Consider the following 21,221-nt stretch of genomic DNA (forward strand, 5'->3'; position numbering starts at 1 on the left):
ATTAAGTGCTTGAAATAATAAACTACCTTTCGGTATATCAACTTTTTTATACTTAAAACAGTCATTAGGGCAGAGAACCGGTTGTTAAATTATTTGAATTCCACCACTGCTTACCTCTCTCCTGAGTTTCAAGTCTAAACAACAAGAACAAAAAATCCTACCTTCATAATCAAAAGTTGAACATTAATGCCCACTCTTTGCATCCTGGCTAACAACTGCCCAGTCACCAGCCACTACTCTCAGACCCCAGGGAGGACAGCTTCACCGGCATGGGAGATGGTCAGGTACTCACAATGGCAAGAGAGAGGTTCAACAACATTGAGTGGGCAAAGCTACAGTATTCCAAGCAAAAAATATTTAAAAAGTAACCCATGATAGGAAATACAGTGTGTCTATAAAGTCATGGTGCACTTTTGACCAGTCACAGGAAAGCAACAAAAGACGATAGAAATGTGAAATTCTGCACCAAATAAAAGGAAAACTCTCCCAGTTTCATACCTATTCAGTGCAGTTTGATGTGGGCTCACGCACAGATTTTTTAGGGCTCCTTAGGTAGCTATCCTGTATAGCCTCTACAGACTCGTCACTGACTGATGGCCTACCAGAACGGGGTTTCTCCACCAAACTGCCGGTTTCCTTCAACTGCTTATCCCACCGAGTAATGTTATTCCTATGTGGTGGCGCTTCGTTATAAACGTGCCGATATTCAAGTTGCACTTTGGTCACGGATTCGAATTTAGCGAGCCACAGACACACTGAACTTTCCTCTGTACCGTCCACATCTCGACTGGCATGGCCGTGGGCTGCTCCGCTGTATACATGTGTTACGTCATCATCTGTGCATGCGCATATGCTGCCACATCATCCTATAGAAACTGGGAGAGTTTTCCTTTTATTTGGTGCAGATTTCACATTTCTGTCGTCTTTTGTTGCTTTCCTGTGACCGGTCAAAAGTGTACAGTGACTTTATGGACACACTGTAGTTCCAGCACTGGCTGGTTCACTCAGTGGGTAGAGCATCAGCCAGGCATGTGGGCCCGATCCTGGTCAGGGCACATATGAGAAGCGACCATTGATTAGCACAATAATTTCATAATGGCAAGAAAATGAATTCAAATTCAACTATCTAACTTAGTCACTTCAAAATAATTCTCCAAATTCATGGAAGAGATATTTATAGAAAACTCTACTTTTGGCCCTGGCTGGTTGGCTCAGTGGTAGAGCATCAGCCTGGCGTGCAGAAGTCCCGGGTTCGATTCCCGGCCAGGGCACACAGGAGAAGCGCCCATCTGTTTCTCCACCCCTCCCCCTCTCCTTCCTCTCTGTCTCTCTCTTCCCCTCCCGCAGCGAGGCTCCATTGGAGTAAAGATGGCCCGGGCGCTGGGGATGGCTCCTTGGCCTCTGCCCCAGGCACTGGAGTGGCTCTGGTTGCAACAGAGCGACGCCCCGGAGGGGCAGAGCATCGCCCCCTGGTGGGCAGAGCGTTGCCCTTGGTGGGCGTGCCGGGTGGATCCCGGTTGGGCGCATGCGGGAGTCTGTCTGACTGTCTCTCCCCGTTTCCAGCTTCAGAAAAATACAAAAAAAAAAAAAAAAAAAGAAAGAAAAAGAAAAAAGAAAACTCTACTTTTTCATGTGTGGACATACTTAAACATATAATTTAGCTGTGAATTCTGGTGTGTTAATCAAGAAATTTCCCTCAACAGACCACATTACAGTAAACTATCGAGTGACAATTCAAAAGTTTCTACCTTTGTGATCAATGGGGAAAACTCAGAAAGAGACGGATTTCTGACTGAGAGGCACAATGGAACAGGTAGAGTTTCTTTTCTGTTGAGTACTATTATGGGTTGAATTACATTCCCTGGAAAAATATATGTTGAATTCCTAACTACCAGAACCTCCGAATGTGATCTGACTTGGAAATAGGGTCTTTGCAGATCTAGCCAAGTTCAGATGAGGTCGGTCAGGTGGTCCCTAATTCACTATGACTGGTATCCTTACAAAAAGGGGGAATTTGGGCACAGAGGCAGACAGGCGCAGAAGGGAATGATGTGGAGACACAAGGAGGACACTCGAAGCTACAAGAAGCCAGAAGGAGGCAGGAGACAGTTCCCTCTCACAGATGCCAGATGGCTCCCGCCTGGCAAGCCCTGATCTTAGACTTGCAGCCTCCAGAACCAGGAGCTGTCAGTGTGCTGTCTAAGCGTTCACTCTATGGTGCTATGTTACAGAGGCCTTGGGCAACTCAAAAGGGCACTGACTCTACAAACTGTGACCTGCTGAGTTTTGAAACACCTGTGAATATATAAATGGAGCTAGTGTCTGTACCACAAAACAAGGCTGTAACTAGTCTGAGAGAAAAAAAAAACCCAGGTGGTTTCAACTCCTCCCGTTCCTAGATCAGTCAGATGTGCTATCACAACTCTGCAGGAAAAGAATATAGACCCTGTAGGTAGAGAACATAAGTTTATCTAGAGCTCAGGTTGTAGGAAACTGAAGAAGAGGCTCCCATAGCCAAAAACAGGAGGAAGCAACAGCAGAAGACATTTTCCTACAGAAACGCAAATTCTCTGAATGGGAGAAAGATAACAGACAATTGGCATCAAAAGGAAGATTTCAGACCAAGAGGAAGAGAATCTTCCCCCCTGCTAATGGACATATGTTTTGAAAGACAAGAAAAGCCATCAACGATAGTTAAAAATAGTTAACCATGGAAAGAGATGTCTTTATCAAAGCCACTTAATTTTGTTTTATTAGATTATTCTCATGGGCATAGAGTTAAAACACTTGCACACACATGTCAATGTTCAGTAAATGCTCACTGAATGAACAATGTCTATCTTACCATCCAATCTGAAAGGTACACAGCATTAATTCCTTGGTCAAGACTCTCTGCTACTACCTGGTGGTGACATGCACACACTGTAGAGCAAAATAAGACCTCAGGGCTCGAATGCAAAAACCAACTCAGCAGTACTGTAGCAAAGTTCCTCCACGTGAACAGATTCTTCAGGAAAGCAAGATTGCATCATGAGAAATCCACGGGGCAAAAGGAAAAATGCAATTTTCAAGAATGGACCAATCATGAAAACAGAGCTCCTTAAAGGGTAGAAAAAATGGAATCATTGTCTCACTTGTGCAGTGAGTTACTAAACTTCAGAATCTGAGTGGCAGCCCTGGCTGATTGGCTCAGGGGATAGAGAATTGGCCCAGTGTGTGGATGTCCTGGTTTCAATCCCTAGTCAGGGCACAGAAGAGAAATAGCCATCTGCTTCTCTTCCCTTCTCTCTTCCCTTTCTATCTATCTTCCCCTCCTGCAGCCAGTGGCTCTATTGGTTGGAGCGTCGCCCCAGGCCCTGACAATAGCTCAGTTGGACATCAACCTCAGGCACTAAAAATAGCTTGGCAAGTTGAGCATCGGTCCCAGATGGCAGTTGCCAGGTGCATCCTGGTTGGGGCACTTGTAGGAGTCTGTCTTACTATCTCCCCTTCTCTCACTTAAAAAAATAAAAAGAATCTGAGCATCAATAACCACAAAATAGTCTAACATTCTATTGATGTCTTCCTGTTTATCTAAGTAAGAATATAGTACTTGTCAACAGTGCAATAAAAGTCTATGAAATGAGATCTCTCCTATGAACCATGTAAGGAAGTGCTCTACGCATCTCACTGTGCCCACAACTGAGCCAAATCAGCACTGAGTGGCAGGGCTGGTCTTCACACTCTCATGCTCTCCCCGGTCTTCCACTGTTGGACCTGCCACTCTCAGTAGACAGGACAGAAAGAGACACAGTGAAGCACATGGCTGCCCATCATCAGTGACCTCACCTGCACCATCAACCTCCCATTCATAGTACCACCATCATGTGACGGCGCAATGGGCTGGGAAGACATCGGAAGGAAAAGCTTCCTTATCATAGCAACAACACAGAGTGGGCAAAACTACATGTTCCAAGCCAAAAAAAAAAGTCACCCATGAAAGAGGATAGTTCCTAGAAACACACCCACATTCTTTGGACAAGCTTGTGAGTCTGGGAAAAACAACATCGAAGTCATTCCTGATTGAACACAGCGTTTCTGATTTTGCCAAATTCTCACCCACCAAGCACACCACAGGCAGGACAGACATGGCTGTTGACATGACTATGAGGCTGTTTATGCATGAATTGGATGGCTGCATGTGACACCCTCTTTGCTAAATATATATTTATAAAAACCTCTTCAGTCAAGAGAGATCAAAAGCTTTCTAGAAGTTGCAGTTAAAGCCCAGAATTGTTCATTAAATCTGAGAAAAACAGAACTCAGACCTAGGAAAACAGAAGACTGAGTACAGCCCATCTGGGGCCATTGCTCTCAACCAAGCTATTTTTAGCACCTGAGTGCTAAAAATAGACCATGATGACATGCTGCTACAAGGTGTTCTATTAAGAGGTGAAGATATAGGGAGAGAGTTAGGGGGAGGGGGAGGGGCACAGAGTACTAGATAGAGGGTGACGGAGGACAATCTGACTTTGGGCGAGGGGTTTGCAACATAATTTGATGACAAAATAACCTAGACATGTTTTCTTTGAATATATGTACCCTGATTTATTAATGTCATCCCATTACCATTAATAAAAATTTATTAAAAAAAAAAAAAAAAGAGGTGAAGATATTTGGGCAAGAAGGTGTAAAATACTTTTTATTTATGCAAGTGGCATACATTTGTATTCTTTTGAAGAATTATTTTAAATATTAGAATATTTTTAGTAAAATGAAGGTCACTTCCGCAAAGCACCCCTCCCCTCTGCAATAACCATTGGTCATGGTTTTGTTCAGTGTTTTTAGTTTGGAGTGGATCCTTCCAAATCTTTAAATGAAATGTATGCACACACACACATATTTATGCCTGTGTGAATACACACACGTTTGAAGAAATAGTTTATGGGTATGTGTGTTTTTATGCATAGTATCAATAAACAGTATATACTACAAACAAACAATATCTTGAAATGTTAACTTTGGACTGTTTCTCCCACACAATCGTACTAATGTCTCCTACTCAGTCATAGATCTCCAAACTGACTTGAGAAAATACAGATTCTCTGAGTAAGAATGAACAGGAAAGTTAAAAAAAAACCTCTGTGTGTGTGTGTGTGTGTGTTTACTACTTAAGAATCTAAACTGAAAACCCTAAGGCAAATGAGACATATAGAATGTACTCATGGCAAAAGAACAGAGAGAAAGAATAGAAAGACAGATGACAACCCTGGCTTCCTAAACACCGTTCACAATGCTACTGTCAAAGAACACTGGGTTGATCCTTCAAGGGTCTGAAAGAAGACAGGTAAATGTCTATAAATGGTAAGTGATGTCTATGAATGGCTAATTAAATGTCTACTATGCCTTTAATATTAGGGACACACAAGAAAGTGGTGTGGACTGCGGCAAACCAGAAAGCATACCCTCATGAGAGAGCAGCTGCCACTCAGAGGCAGCCAACTGTTGCTGTAGCAAAGTGCAGGTGAGCTGTCAGGTCTTCCCACATTTAAAAAAAGAAGCCAGAAGGCCCTGGCTGGTTAGCTCACTGGTAGAGCACTGGCCCAGGGTGCGGATGGCCTACGTTTGATTCCTAGACAGGACACACAGGAGAAGAGACCATGTGCTTCTCCATCCCTCTACTACCCCTTCTCTCTTCTCCTCCCACAGCCATGGCTCAACTGGTTCGAGTGTATCACCCCAGGTGCTGAGGATGGCTCTGTAGAGCCTCAGCCTCAGGTGCTAAAAATAGCTTGGTTGCGAGCAATGGCCCCAGATGGGCAGAGCATTGGCCCCAGACAGGGGTTTCTGGGTGGCTCCTGGTCAGGGCGCATGCAGTAGTCTGCCTCTCTATCTCCCTTCCTCTCCCTTGGAAAAAAAGAAGAAGAGAAAAAGAAGTAGAAATAACTGGTATTCCTAGGTAAAAATCTCTCTCTCTCTCTCTCTCTCTCTCTCTCTTTTGTGACTGAGACAGAGAGAAGGACAGACAGACAGGAAGGGAGAGAGATGAGAAACATCAATTCTTCATTGTGGCTCCTTAGTTGTTCACTGTCTGCTTTTTCATATGTGCCTTGATGGGGAGGGGGGCTACAGCAGAGCGAGTGACCCCTTGCTCAAGCCAGTAACCTTGGGCTCAAGCCAGCAACCTTGGGCTTCAAGCCAGCGACCATGGGGTCATATCTGTGATCCTACACTCAAGCCAACGACCTCGCACTCAAGCTGGTGAGCCCGCACTCAAGCCAGATGAGCCCACACTCAAGCTTGCAACCTCGGGTTTCGAACCTGGTTCCTCTGCATCCCAGGCTGATGCTCTATCCATTGCACCACCACCTGGTCAGGCTAGGTAAAAATCTCTTGATTTTTAAGTGTTGACCATTTAAAATCCAAAGCTTACAAACAGCAAACCACAGAGCAGGTCAACACGTCACTGGTCACTGTAGCAGGCATCCCCAAACTACGGCCCGCGGGCCGCATGCAGCCCCCTAAGGCCATTTATCTGGCCCCCTGCCGCCCCTCCGGAAGGGGCACCTTTTTCATTGGTGGTCAGTGAGAGGAGCACTGTATGTGGCGGCCCTCCAGCGGTCTGAGGGACAGTGAACTGGCCCCCTGTGTAAAAAGTTTGGGAACCCCTGCTACGGGCTGCATCAGGAGCCCAGGATGTCAGACTGAAGCTCTCACTTAACTCCACATGCATTCCTCCACTGGTACACAATGTCCCGAAGAAATATTGACAAGTTAACATGTGGAACACAGGCAATTCTGAAGGTGTTGGGTCTTTTCATAGGTAAAAATATCCCTCACCATTTGGGTCATTTTCTTGATTCCGCTTCTGTTTTGAAATGAGTTTCTGCAAAGGGAGAGGACAACCCCCACCCCCAAATGCCTTTTTCTTTTCATTTCTTAGGTATGTGCAGTTTTGGCAGAAGAATTTTCTATTACATCACCTTGGAACTATACTGGCTGCTCCAGTTTATATCCTGAGTGAGGATCTGTGCACGCTCCAGATTTTCACTGAGAGGAGACGCAGGCGCATGATTACAGGGAAGGAGAGTTCTTCTGGGGGCACCTTGTCACAGGTGCCCAGACAAGTGCCGATAAGGAGACACTACCTGAGCCACCTAAAAAGGAGGGTAAGGAATGAGCCTTTCTCTTCACTCTCCTTTGCAAGAGCACAGAACTGGTTAGGACGAGGAGTATTCAGCCATTGATCACGTCAACAGCTCCACCTAGAACGTTAAAACCGCACACAGTGGCCAGAGGTCATAGACACAGCAACAACCTCTGTCCCACAGAAGTGACATCTGTTTCTTAACTAGTAAGGCTCAGGAGCAGAAACTTGAGAGGGCTGAACAACTTTTTGGAACTGACACCAAGGTGGAAAGGTTAAGGATATGCTCTGAGTAAAACAATCATTGGTGACTTCCTGCTGAACACATTTACTGTTTTCAAAATTTGAGATGTGCTGAGCTTCTGATGCCTGAAGTTTACGAAGAGGACCATCCTACCTTGAAGATGAAATCAGCCATCAGCGGTCCAGGAATCTTGAAGGTCTGCCTCTCTGAGCCTCTCTGGAACTCCACTGTGGTGTTTTCTATGACGAAAACTCCAGGGCTGTTAAAGCTGTGTTCCCCTTTGTTTCCTTGGAGTGTTTTTGATTCAATAACTAAAAATTTAAAAATAAAATTTAAATGAGAGCACTATCTTTTCTGAGATATAATTGATATATAACATCATGTTAGTTTCAGATGCACAACATAATGATTTAATATTTGTTATCTATTGTGAAATGTTTACCACTTTAGTATAGTTAACAACCATCACTTCACATAGTTATGATTTTTTTTTTTTGTGGTGAGAACTTCTAGGAGTTTCTCTCTCAGCTGCTTTTAAACATAGACTACAGTATCTTTAACTGTTGTCACCATGCTGTGCATTACACCCCAGAACTTTTTTTTTGTATCTTTCTGAAGCTGGAAACGGGGAGGCAGTCAGACAGACTCCCGCATGCGCCTGACCGGGATCCACCCGGCACGCCCACCAGGGGGCGATGCTCTGCCCATCAGGGTGTTGCTCTGTTGCGACCAGAGCCACTCTAGCGCCTGAGGCAAAGGCCATGGAGCCATCCCCAGCGCCAGGGCCATCTTTGCTCCAATGGAGCCTTGACTGTGGGAGGGGAAGAGAGAGACAGAGAGGAAGGAGAGGGGGAGGGGTGGAGAAGCAGATGGGTGCTTCTCCTGTGTGCCCTGGCGGGGAATCGAACCCGGGACTTCCACACGCCAGTCCGATGCTCTACCACTGAGCCAACTGGCCAGGGTCTACACCCCAGAACTTTTTAATATTAAAACTGAAAGTTTGTATCTTTCAACCCCCTTCATGCTTTTTTTTTTTCTTGGAAAGTGTGAGATTAAATTCTCCATCCACCCACCCTTGTCTCTAGCAATAACAATCTGTTCTAAATGAAAGGACTACTTTACAAGCATTATATTTCAGAAAGGTGTGTTACTATATATAATAGGGTATGATATTGACACAATGTAAATACATCCATTCAGTTTTCAAACATGGATTCACATTCGTGGAATAAACATGGAAGATTTCTAGTTGCCCATATCAAGGAGCTACCCTAGGTCCAATTAGGTCTATTCAACACTTTGAAGCCATTTCTACCATAAGGGGAATATATCCCATGAGACACACATATCACATGCACACATATATATGAGACATATATATATGAGGCACATATATATGAGACATATGTATGTGTGTATATATACATATATACATATATATGCATATATATAATGATATAGCCATTTCTCAAAGTAAAGCTATGTTACTCATTTTATCACCCATTCAATTTTTTTTTTAAGCATGAGAGAGAGAAAGACACAGAAAGACAGACAGGAAGGGAGAGAGATGAGAAGCATCAACTCATATCAACTCATAGTTGTGGCACCTTAGTTGTTCATTGATTGCTTTCTCATATGTGCCTTGACCAGGGGGCTCCAGCTGGGCCAGTGACCCCTTGCTCAAGCCAGTGACCTTGAGCTTCAGGTCAGTGACCTTTGGGCTCAAGCCAGTGACCATGGGTTCATGTCAATGATCCCACACTTAAGCTGGTGACCCGCACTCAAGCTGATGAGCCTGCGCTGAAGCCAGTGACCTTGAGGTTTCAAACCTGGGACCTCGGTCAGGCTCACCCATTCAGATCTTAAACCCAGTTTTATTTAGAGAAAACCACAATGACACCTAAATTTAATTTAAAAAAATCTTTATCTTGTAATAATTAGTCACAAGAAGTTGCAAACATAGTAGAGAGGCCCTGTGTACCTTTCATGCAGTTTCACGCGATGGAACACAACGATAACTCTACATACACCACGTTATGTCACCACAGTATGATACCACAGCCAGGACTCTGACATCAATACAATCTGTGTCATTTCATCACACATCACTACACCAAATGAAAACCTTTCCCATCACCACAAAGACCTCCCGTGTGTCTGCTGCCCCTTCACTCACATTTGCTTTTACGTGAACAGAAGTGCTTTTCAGATGTCTGACAGAAACATGATCTTCAATGGTGTCACTACAACAGCATGTCTGCTTTATTTAAATGAGTTCTTTCTTTCCCCCTTTCTTTTTTTCCCTTCATTTTGTACATGCCCCTATATACTCAGTGAACTTGGTCAGAGGCTGAGAGATGCGATTAAAAAAATACACGCTGGGTTTCAGGTCCCAGCTCTTTCCCCAGGTCGCTGCCTTAGGTATTTGTCGCTTCAAAAAACGAAGAGTCGGCCCTGGCCGTTTGGCTCAGCGGTAGAGCGTCGGCCTGGTGTGCAGGGGACCGGGGTTCGATTCCCGGCCAGGGCACATAGGAGAAGCGCCCATTTGCTTCTCCACCCTCCCCCCTTCCTCTCTGTCTCTCTCTTCCCCTCCCGCAGCCAAGGCTCCATTGGAGCAAAGATGGCCCGGGCGCTGGGGATGGCTCCTTGGCCTCTGCCCCAGGCACTAGAGTGGCTCTGGTCGCAGCAGAGCGACGCCCCCGGAGGGGCAGAGCATCACCCCCTGGTGGGCAGAGCATTGCCCCTAGTGGGCGTGCCGGGTGGATCCCGGTCGGGCGCATGTGGGAATCTGTCTGACTGTCTCTCCCCGTTTCCAGCTTCAGAAAAATACAAAAAAACAAAACAAAAAACCCAAAAAAACGAAGAGTCAAGCGGACAGTCTCCCAGGTCCTCTTCTGCTCTGAAAACCTACGCTTGATTCACTGGTGTTCAAAGATTCTTTAACCGTTTCAAACAAACAACACAACTCCATCCAGTCTGCAACCTAAAAATGAGAAGCAGCTAACACGCAGGCTAACAGCCAGCCCCGCATCAGGGGCTGCAATCCACACGTTCTGTTGGTTTTTCCATTGCAGGGTTTCTCTCCACCACGGGAGCAGCTGAAGGAATCCGAGCGCCCTGGACAGACACTGTAACCGGCACCAGGAGACATCTCTGATTATCCCTGACAGGCAGGCCGGGAACTTTCCTGGGACGATCCAAAGGCTGGACATGAGCTACTTGATCTGCAGGAGTCATTAGTGGTCGGAGAGTAATGCTGGCTACTCTCAGGCACACAAAACCCCAACCACGCTGGCCCTGGTCTCCGTGACCGCAGTCGATTTTTTTTGGAACGTGTGAGATTAAATTCATTTCCTAGTTCCAATGAAGATATAAAGCTGAATGTTATAAAGGGAGTTGTCAGTAAAAGTGAGATGAGAAACGGGAAGTAGTCAGAGGGCCCAAGACTGGATGAAATCAGCCCTCTAACGAAAAGGAGGAGAAACAGTGAGCGTTCGGACAACACCAAAACACAGAAGGAAGTTGGACAAAATCCACCCTCATGGAAGACAGGCAAAAAACACCACGTTTCTACACTGGGGTTTAGCCTGAAATGACTTCATTGAATTCAAACAGCGTGCAATGGACTTCGCAGCCGAGTAATCGCTTTACTGCGGCGCTACCCTTTGGGATCATGGCTTTTCAAGCTACATCGAATGTGAAGCTAAAGTGTGTGTGTGTGTGTGTGGGGGGTCAGAATCCGGCAAGGCAACCTGGGAGGAAGGGATGATGGCATAACACCCCTCCACCAAAGCAAAGGTTAGTGCTTCTGTTCGTTTTGTTCGCCATTTTGGGTTTAATTTTTTCTTAATTTTTAAATTTATTTATCTATATATTTATTTTTAAGCGAGAGGAGGGAAGATAGTGAGACAGACTGACAGACTCCTTCATGCGCCCCAACCAGGATCCACCTGGCAGCCCCCATCCAGGGCTGAATCAACCGAGCTATTTTTAGCACCTGAGGCTGTCATGCTCAGGTCAATGAAGCTATCCTCAGCTCCTGTAGCCAATGCTTGAACCAATCAAGCCACTGGCTGCAGGAGAGGAAGAGGGAGAAAAGGGGGAGAGGGAGGGGAAGAGAAGCAGATGGTCGCTTCTCTTTTGTGCCCTGACTAGGAATTGAGCCTGGGATGTCCATACTCCGGGCCGATGCTCTATCCACTGAGCCAACTGTTTTTGTGGTTTTTAAAGTCGAGTCTATTCCATTACTTTCCCAATGTGTCCAAGATCTTGGGTGGCAAGGACATGAGAACACAAGGGGCGAAGCCAGTTTTCTACTGCATGTGAGTTACCCAAACCTTCCTCTCTTCCCCAAGACATAGGCTTATTGTCAGAGAGCTTTTCTCCAATTATTTCACAAACTTCCGGGGCTCTCTGGGTCACAGACACTGGGGCAGATACAGGAGGCAGCAGCAGGTGTTCTGACATCAACAGTGCAAAGGGGTCAAAGGTGGGAGAATAAAGAGAGGTGAAGAGCTTTGATGAATGTCTACAGACAATTCTGATAATGGGGTTTAACAAAGTCACTGGGAGAAATCTGCAGCAAGAGGCAGGTGTCATTTTTATTGGTGACAAACTTGCTCATCCTTAGTACCTGTGCTTCTTAAATGGCAGAAGTTTGGCCCTGGCCAGTTGGCTCAGCGGTAGAGCATCGGCCTGGCGTGTAGGAGTCCCGGGTTTGATTCCCAGCCAGGGCACACAGGAGAAGTGCCCATCTGCTTCTCCACCCCTCTCCCTCTCCTTCCTCTCTGTCTCTCTCTTCCCCTCCCGCAGCCAAGGCTCCATCGGAGCAAAGTTAGCCCAGGCGCTGAGGATGGCTCTGTGGCCTCTGCCTCAGGCGCTAGAATGGCTCTGGTCGCTACAGAGCGACGCCCCGGATGGGCAGAGCATTGCCCCCTGGTGGGCATGCCAGGTGGATCCCGGTCGCGTGCATGTGGGAGTCTGTCTGACTGCCTCCCCGTTTCTGGCTTTGGAAAAATACAAAAAAAAATGGCAGAAGTTTGTCAACATCAATTATGTAGACAATGTGTTGACTTACGGATATGTTGAAGTTTTTATTAATTTCTAGCATGACTGTGTATTTATGGCCACCCCGAGTTGTGAGAGCTGCACACACAAGCCTTTCAGTTCTCTGAGCTTCCGCTGGTCCCCTGGGGTCTGTGCTGGGCGCAGAAGCCAGTCACCTCCCCACCCTCGATGAAGGGCAGAGGGTGTGAGCCTCCCCTCCTCCTACCCACTCTGACTTCTTTATCCTCCTTATGTTTAATATGGTAGCAATGACTGTGAAGAGCAGGGCTGAGAGTGACACAGTGTGTAACCTCAAACGGGTAAAAACAGAATCAGAAATCAAGACCTACTTAAATCCCCAATTCTCCCCAACTCAAATCTATATTGATGCCTTTAAATACTGGCATCCATACTAATAAAAGAAATAATGACCAGAAATAGGGTGAGTGCTTCTTTTTTTCTTTTCCAAGTGAGAAAAGGGAAAATAGAGAGACAGACTCCCACGTGTGCCCCGACCAGGAGCCACCCGGTAACCCCTGTCTGAGGCTGATGCTCTTTCCATCTGGGTAATGCTTGCAACCAAGATATTTTTAGTGCCTGATTCAGATGCTTCACAGAGCCATACTCAGTGCCTAGGGCCAATGCATTCAAACCAATCAAGCCATAAGTGTGGGAGGAGAAGAGAGAGAGAAAGCGAGAGAGAGAAGGGGAAGGGAGAGGGATGGAGAAGCAGATGGTCACTTCTCCTGTGTGCCCTGACCAGAAATCAAACCCAGGATATCTACACGCTGGACTGACGCTCTGCCACTGAGCCAACCAGCCAAGGCTCGATGAATGCTTCTAATTGCTTCTCGTTGAAGGGTTTTGCACTGAGAATTCTCAGTCCCAGCTGCTGTCAAAAGGCAAGGTCCTCCTATTCATCCCCAAGGGGTCTCCTTGAATTCTTTCTTTTTCTTTTTTTTTTTACAGGGACAGAGAGAGTCAGAGAGAGGGATAGATAGGAACAGACAGACAGGAACGGAGAGAGATGAGAAGCATCAATCATCAGTTTTTCGTTGAGACACCTTAGTTGTTCATTGATTGCTTTATCATATGTGCCTTGACCGTGGAGCTACAGCAGACTGAGTGACCCCTTGCTCTAGCCAGCAACCTTGGGTCCAACCAAGCTGGTGAGCTTTTTGCTCAAACCAGATGAGCCCGGCTCAAGCTGGCGACCTTGGGGTCTCGAACCTGGGTCCTTTCGCATCCCAGTCCCGACACTCTATCCACTGCGCCACCACCTGGTCAGGCCTCCTTGAATTCTGAGAAGGCTACAAAGTGTTGTTAGGTAAATACGTAATGAGAGGTTAGCACAGTTAACTCAGTTACAAATGCATCAAAGTCACAGTTAAGAGTTATATTTTGGGGTCTATGCACGCCTATCGGGTACCCATCTCCTTTACAGTGCCCACGTTTGTATTCCTACATCTCCATATATGGTCATCAGACAAGTCTTAGAGGACAAAAAAAATCTTCCAACTGACAATGGAAGTTTTCAATTTATAGCATTTTGGCTCCTCAAGTTCATTGCCAGTCAAATACAGTTAATGTTGGAGTTTAGCTACAATGAAATCTCTTTTGCAGGAATCTGTTATTACTTCTATTACAAAGGAGGGCACTATGGAGCTGTGTGCTTGCTGGGGCCAGATCTGGGACTGGACTGGACATTCAGGAATGACACGTGCAGGCAGCACTGAGAGGGACATTCTGTAATTAAATTCCATTCTGCAGCAAAGAGACTGACATGAACGTGCCTGGGTGTTCTCAGCTCTTACTTTATAATGCTGCCTTTTGGAGGGTTGTAGTTAATGCAGATCTTAAAAAAAAGAATAATTTATTATGGCAAACTAAGCTGCATTTCAGAAATGCATTTCTGTTAAAAATAAAAATTAAGAAAACAGTTGTATAAATCAGAAAATAAAGCCACATCTATATTTAGACATCCAGAAATGTTAACTAAATCCTTCATAAATGTAGCCAGTGCTATTCATCAGCAGAGGATAACTTTCAGGAACATTTCTAGTGTCAACAGAGACTGCTCAGAAAGGAGAGTGCCCCAAACTGCAGATCTGTCACTTCTGAAGAAATGGAAACATTTTTAAGCCCTGTTCTTGGAACAGTGCCGATTCTGAGTGTAAACTTGTCCTTCAAATGCCTGAACATATACCCATGTAAATGAACGTTTTGCCTCAAAGTAGTCACTGCTAATTATTATTTTTTTACTTCTACTTATTCCGTTGACTATCTGTTTACTCTGGGTTTTTTTTAGAATTTATAAAACTATTTTTGGAGCTGAGTTTTTGGGAACTGCCTTTCATATCGTGTGGAAAATCAGGCCTCGCCACTGCCCGTTTTATTTTTTGTTTTGTTAAAACATCATTTTGGTGTGGTGTAAAATTCACATGCTGTCGAACCCACACATTTTAAATGTAGTTTATAATTTCAGTGTATTCATAAAGTTGTGAAACCATCATCGCCCTCTAAATTTAGAACATTTTTATCACCCCAAAAAGAAACCCCATTCCCACGAGCAGTCATTTCTCTCATGCCCCCCCATCCCCCCCCCCCAGCCCAGAGCAGCCCCCAATCTGCTTTCCATTTCCACAGGTTTTCCCACTTTGGACATTTTCCATTCATGGAATCACATAATCCTTTTGCAACTGCCCTCCTTCCAGCAGTACAATGTTTTCAAACACATAGCACTATTCTTTGTTACAGCCAAATAATACTCCATACCTGCCTCATTGTACTTACCACTCATCAGCTTATGGATGCTTGGGTAGTTTTACTTAATGGCTGTTAGGAAGGAGGCCGCTGGGAACATTCAGCCCTGCATTTTTTTTTTTTAATCCAAAATGGTATTTTACAATGTGAACATGCAAATGATTTCCAACGTGGGAATCTGAACAATTCTAGCCTGTTCTCAAAAATCAAATTGGCTTTGATAAGGATGAAGATTTGCTCTCAATCCAGAGCTATGGGCTTTAAGCCAATGACAAAAAGGAAGTTTAAAAAGTGTATGATGGCCCTGGCCAGCTGGCTCAGTGGTAGAGTGTCAGCCTGGCATGTTGATATCTCGGGTTTGATTCCCAGTCAGGGCACAAAGGAGAAGCAACCATCTGCTTCTCCCCTCCTCCCCCTCCTCCCCCTCTACCTCTTCTCCTCTTGGCAGCCACAGCTCAATTGATTCGAATGTGTTGGCCCTGGGTACTGAGGATGGCTCTGTGGAGCCTTCACCTCAGAAGCTAAAAATAGCTCGGTTGTGAGCACTGGCCACAGACAGGAGTTGCCAGGTGGATCCTCGTTGGGGCACATGTAGGAGTCTATTTCCCCTCCTCTCACTTAAATTAAAAAAAAAAAAAAAAAAAAAAGGATGGTGATTTGTCAGGGACCGAAAAATCAACAGGGTTTTTAGAGTTTGGATTTCTGGGGGACAGAAGTGTGGGAACTGGCTTAAGCTGACAGTCTGCCCAACCCCCCACCTCGCTTGCACAAAGCTGAGCCCTCCCCCGCACCTCCATGTGTTGGCTCATCCTACCTCCCATGTTCCCCGGGGGCACTGAAGGCAAGTTTCTTCTTTGTGTAAAGTTAGGATGTTAATGTACGGTGGGGGTTTTCTGCACTTGGTAGAGTCCTTGGGTTGCCTTGGAAACTATATCAGAAAAGATCTTATTGATTTGCTAATGTCCCACTTTACCCTAAAAATAAAGGACAATGTGGGTTTTTGGCAGCGGCCATGTTTTCTGCGAGAGCAGTCTGTTTACTCAGCAGTAATTGCAGAGCCCTGCAGACCCCATCTTTTATTCTTTAATTTTTAAGTGTATTTTTCTCAATTCTGCACCGTTCTCACTCGGGACCTGAAAATACGAGCCGCACAGGTTCGCGGCAGTGATTACCAGGGGGAAGGGGGATGGGGCAGGTAGAAGAGGGTAAAGGAGGGATAAATAGCGATGGAAGGAGACTTGACTACGGGTGATGAACACGTAATACAATACACAGATGATGTGTTATAAAATTGTGCACTTGAAACCAATGTCCCTCCAATACAGTCAGTAAAACTATGTACTGTGTGAATGTTGTCCCTGTAAGGTCAGTGGATGACGGGAAAGGTCAGACCCGTGAACTCTGGCTGGGACCGCCCACAACCAAGCGTGCCATTTAAAGAGGCTTCACAGGAACCGTTTGGAAAAAAGCGACCGTGGACCAGCCAGTGAGATTTCACTACGTCATATTAGCTCGACTTCCCTAGAGGGACCCCTTTAAATATCTCCCACGTGGTTTAATCCTTGCAACTTCCCTGGCCTCCATCTTACCTCGGGGCCAGGGAACCTTGCCCGCAGGATGCGTGCTCTGTACTCAATAAAGCCTTTTGTTCTTCCACACTTCGTGGCTCTGAGCCTCGTTCCTTCCTTCTTGGCGGGGGAAAATACCTTACAGTCCCCACAACCACTTTACATATAAGAACCGCAGTGGCAATGTAACACTTGTACCCTTTCCAATCAAGGTTTATTTTTAAAAAAACCCAAAAACCAAACAGACAAACAAAAGCCAGTTTCGATGCTTCATTACAGAGAAAGCCCTGGTAGAAGTGACCGTGATAAGGCTATAAACATTTTCACATTTTAGTTTAAAAAAATCGGCACCCTCTCTCAGCCATCATTCATATAATAAACTTAACAGTAAATAAAGGCTTCCTAACAGCTGCTCACCTCACTGTCACTTTCTTACTTTAAACCAGAATGTACTATCTGATTTCTTTTACAAGACTTTAATCTCTATTATTAGTGACCTTAAACATTTTTGTTTAAATATTTTGATGTAAACTTTTCTCAAAGGACATTTCTGGTTGGAATATTAACTCTGGAACCAAAATACACACACATACACACACATAAAGTTAAACGCTACCAAAAATTCAAGATGTTTCTGGCCCGCCCTGAGAACTTTGGGGGAAGGGGAGGAGGCAAAATACGTAGCACTTTGTTCAAGTGGACCTTGATTTGTGTGACTTTAAAAACAGTTACAGTGTTTTATAGTTTTTATAAGAAGAGACAGCTGAACACACTGAGCTTCCTCAGGGCTGGGAGATAAGTCATGGCTGAGGCCCATTTTCCTTTGAAAAGGCTAAGAAAGTCCAGCCTCTGGCCACAGGAGGACCTCAGGAGAGGAGACAAACTGGCATTTTCTGTTCCTTTAGGTCCCAAGACACCAGAGGAACTACGGAGGAGATGCCACCTGACTTTGGCCAAAGAAATGCTACAAGTCCATGCAACCCCATCCTGGTCCAAGCTCTCGGCATCCTGGGAAACCAGCGTTTACGTTCAACGCTCCTCCCCACCCTGGAAATCCTGATATCTCAGCGAGAAAGTTAACCCTCATCTGCGATATTCACTGACATGATTTACGTTTTATTTTTTGCTCCAAGCTGCTGAAACTCTCAGAAGACTCTTGAGTTCTAGTTCACTCTCTACATAAAAATAGCTTTCGGGGCCCTGGCCAGGTGGCTCAGTGGATAAAGCATCACACCAGTGTTTCAGAGGTAACAAGTTCAAACCCTAGGGAAGGCACAGAGAAGCAGCAACCAATGAGTGCACAACTAAATGGAAGAAGTAAGTGAAATGAGTTGATGCTTCTCTCTGTCTCTCAAATCACTGGAAAAAAACTAAAAAAAAAAAAAGCTTATTTTACATACAACAATTTCCTCTTCCCTGAAGGATTAATCCCAAACTGGTATACTCCCTACGGGGGTATGAGAACAGAAAAATTTTTGGTTTTTTAGATCATTTCCTGAACGAAATAGACTATTTCAAAGTCAAAATCCTTGAAATGTTGGTCCACACACCCATTAGCACAAAGATAGATTATATATATATAATATATAATATTATATAATTATATATATATATATAGCTAAATAAATTTTCAGGAAGTAAAATAAAGTGAAGACCAAACCCTACTTACAGAGATGTGCAGGTCCCTTCACGGTAATCCTCACACTCCGGCTTCCCAGAGGAACGGCTATCACGCTCTCTTCCCCTAGGAAAGAGCACAGGACAAGTGTCGCCAAACTTGTGCACCAACAGCCCACGAAATACACATGTCGATCAAAACTGGGGGGGCATGTGTGAAGCACTCTTAACTCTCTGTCACTTCCATCATCCACAATCCAAAAGTCTTTGGAAAGCACCTACTATGCATAAGGCACATTAATGTTACTCACATCATTTCAATTAAATACATACTTTAAAATAACATTATAGAAAAGTTTGGAAATGTTCTGCCAGGTAGAGGGTACAGAATCCTCAGTTGCTCACAATATCATCTTTAGAAAGAAATGCACATAGTGCCCTGGCCAGTTAGCTCCATTGGTTGGAGCATCGTCCCAAAGCGCAGAGGTTGCCGGTTCGATTCCCAGTCAAGGCACTGATGCGGGAACAGATTGACGTTTCTGTCTTCCTTTTCCTTTCTCCCTTCCTTTCTAAAATCAATACAATAAACATTTAAAAATAAAAGAAATAAAGAAATGCACATAGTGGAGACAGTTGGGCAAGGCTAGGAACGGGGACCACCTCTTCCTTAGGTTATGGGACAAGCAAGCTATACCGCACAGTTTTAAATGTCTTTTCCTCCTAACCCACCCTTCCCTTTTGTTTCCATCACTATCCAGAAAATGTTGAACATCTGTGGAAGTCTTTGTGATACCTGAACAGGACAGCACCTCCCAGAATCACCTGAAGAAACACCGTTAAAACACGGGTTCCTGCCCTGGCTGGATAGCTCAGTTGGTTAGAGCATTGTCCCAAAGCAGAGGTTGCCGGTTCAACCTTCGGTCACTACACATACGGGCTCAGATGTTCCTGTCTCCCTGCCTCTCTCCTGCTCTCTCCCTTTCTCTCTCTAAAATCAATAAAATGAACATTCAACAAAAACCCACAGATTCCTGTACCACCCTCATAAATCCCGACCAGGGTGGAGCCCAGGAAGCTGCCATCTCCAGACTCCTGCGTGATGCAGGTGCAGCGCATTAGTGACCACGTTTTGAGCGTTCCTGACACAGGGCATGGTGGGGGAACACTCCAGCTCATCAGGACTGGAAGGGAGGACTGTGCCACAATGATGCACCCGTCAGTGTCTCTTTGCATTCTGCAGGAACCAGCATAGTCCTAGCTCTGACAGGAAGTGCGTGAGAGCCCTGGTGTTTAAGGACGGAGGGGCCGGGGCACTAAATGCTCCACAGATGAGGGCTTACGAGTGTTTTTTTCAGGGAAGCAGTAACAAGACTGTTGATGGGCTTTGTAAAGGCCCCGTCAGTCAAGGGGTAGGCATAGGAGGAGGCTGTGGTCTGAGAAACAGATGACGATGACCGAGTAGAGACAGGAAATGTTAAGTTTTCCTTACTTGTCCATAGGGGTGGGTGAGAGAGCAGGAGGCAGCTAGGGGTGTGGGAAGTTCAAAAGACATATATGCACATGAGCACACATCTACACACACACACACACACACACATCTACACACATACAGGCGCACACACATAACATAAACGCGCGCGCACGCACACGTTTTTAAAATTATACTCTTAGTTAATATGGAAGAGATGTGGTCATGTTTCTCCCTGATTGAAGGAGTGGGGGAAAAGGAGGAGGTGAGAGAGAGGGGATGATGAGTGGGGTGAGACCTCTGAGGAAGCGGAGGGGGCGGAACCCACAACACATAGAGGGATTAACCAGCCATGGACAGAAAGGAGACACTTGCGCTCTGGATCAGGAGGAAGCACAGGCCAGGTGCATGCAGCTGTTCGGTGAGGCCTCTTCTGGTGGTTTCTGTTTTCCTGAGGTTTTTTTGTTTTGTTTTGGTTTTTGCAATCTTCTCTGGAGTCTAGTATAGAATCAGTTTTTGTATATGGTCCATGAATGCTTGAAAAGACAATCTATACCCTCAAAATGCAACGTTCAACATATACCTGTTAATGTAGCATTAATAAGTATATTGTAATTTGTACTGATTTTTGAGTGTGTTATAATCTCGTAGTAATTTTACTTCTTTCAATTTCTTCTTATGTAACTATAGGACCTTTTTTTCTTTATATATTCTGATGTAAATTTTTAGGACTTTATTAATGCATATAAAGAACTCATCTTTGTTATGTTTTTTTTCTGAAATTTAGTTAATTAGTTCTGCTGTAAATATTGCTGCCATGCTTTGTCTTGTTGGTTAGAACAGGCGGCTTTTAAATTGAGACAAATGGCCTCCCCGCTAAAGTCCCCTTCAGTTTGGAGCCAGGCCCAGAGCTAGAGACCAGGACAGAGGGAGACATCAATGGTGAACACAGTTGGAGCGTCTATGCTTCACAACTGCCTATGTCACAAGTTTGCAGGTGGAGCAGCCACGTTGGCCCGAGTCTGAGGCTGCTTGTAAATACTATGGCTTTTGATGGTATAAAAAAAACCAATGGTTGCTAACATGCCAGATGGGGAGAAGGTTTCTTTTCTACCCCATCCTATAATGTTAATTACAGTAGGTCCATGTCTGGGAACACCCAGATTTAGTGGTGGTGGTGGTGCTGTTGATGGTGATGGTGGTCATTATGGTGGTTACGGTGGTGACAGTGGTCATCGTGGTGGTGACAATGGTAGTGCTGGTAGTAATTGGTTCTTGATGAACACTCATTATTTGGAACTCTTCCAAAATGTTTTAATTGAAATTTGGGGTAAGAGATCCTTGATACCATTAACCACCGTGCAAACTTCCAGGGTTCCACCTCCTTAC

At 45.1% G+C, this 21,221-nt stretch overlaps 1 protein-coding gene across 2 annotated transcripts in view; it reads right to left on the reverse strand.

The window, feature by feature from the left end:
* ADAMTSL3 (ADAMTS like 3) overlaps window positions 1-21,221 on the reverse strand; it is a 247,812-nt gene that overhangs the window by 109,595 nt on the left and 116,996 nt on the right. For both annotated transcript variants that reach the window (XM_066239225.1, XM_066239226.1), the window contains exons 8-9: window positions 18,417-18,491; window positions 7,524-7,681 (exon numbers count right to left, since the gene is read on the reverse strand). In XM_066239225.1, coding sequence (XP_066095322.1) covers window positions 7,524-7,681; window positions 18,417-18,491 — 233 coding nt within the window. The remainder of the gene's footprint in view (window positions 1-7,523; window positions 7,682-18,416; window positions 18,492-21,221) is intronic.

The sequence above is a fragment of the Saccopteryx bilineata genome, chromosome 7, assembly GCF_036850765.1.
Source record: "Saccopteryx bilineata isolate mSacBil1 chromosome 7, mSacBil1_pri_phased_curated, whole genome shotgun sequence".
In the NCBI taxonomy this organism is placed as follows: Eukaryota; Metazoa; Chordata; class Mammalia; order Chiroptera; family Emballonuridae; genus Saccopteryx; species Saccopteryx bilineata.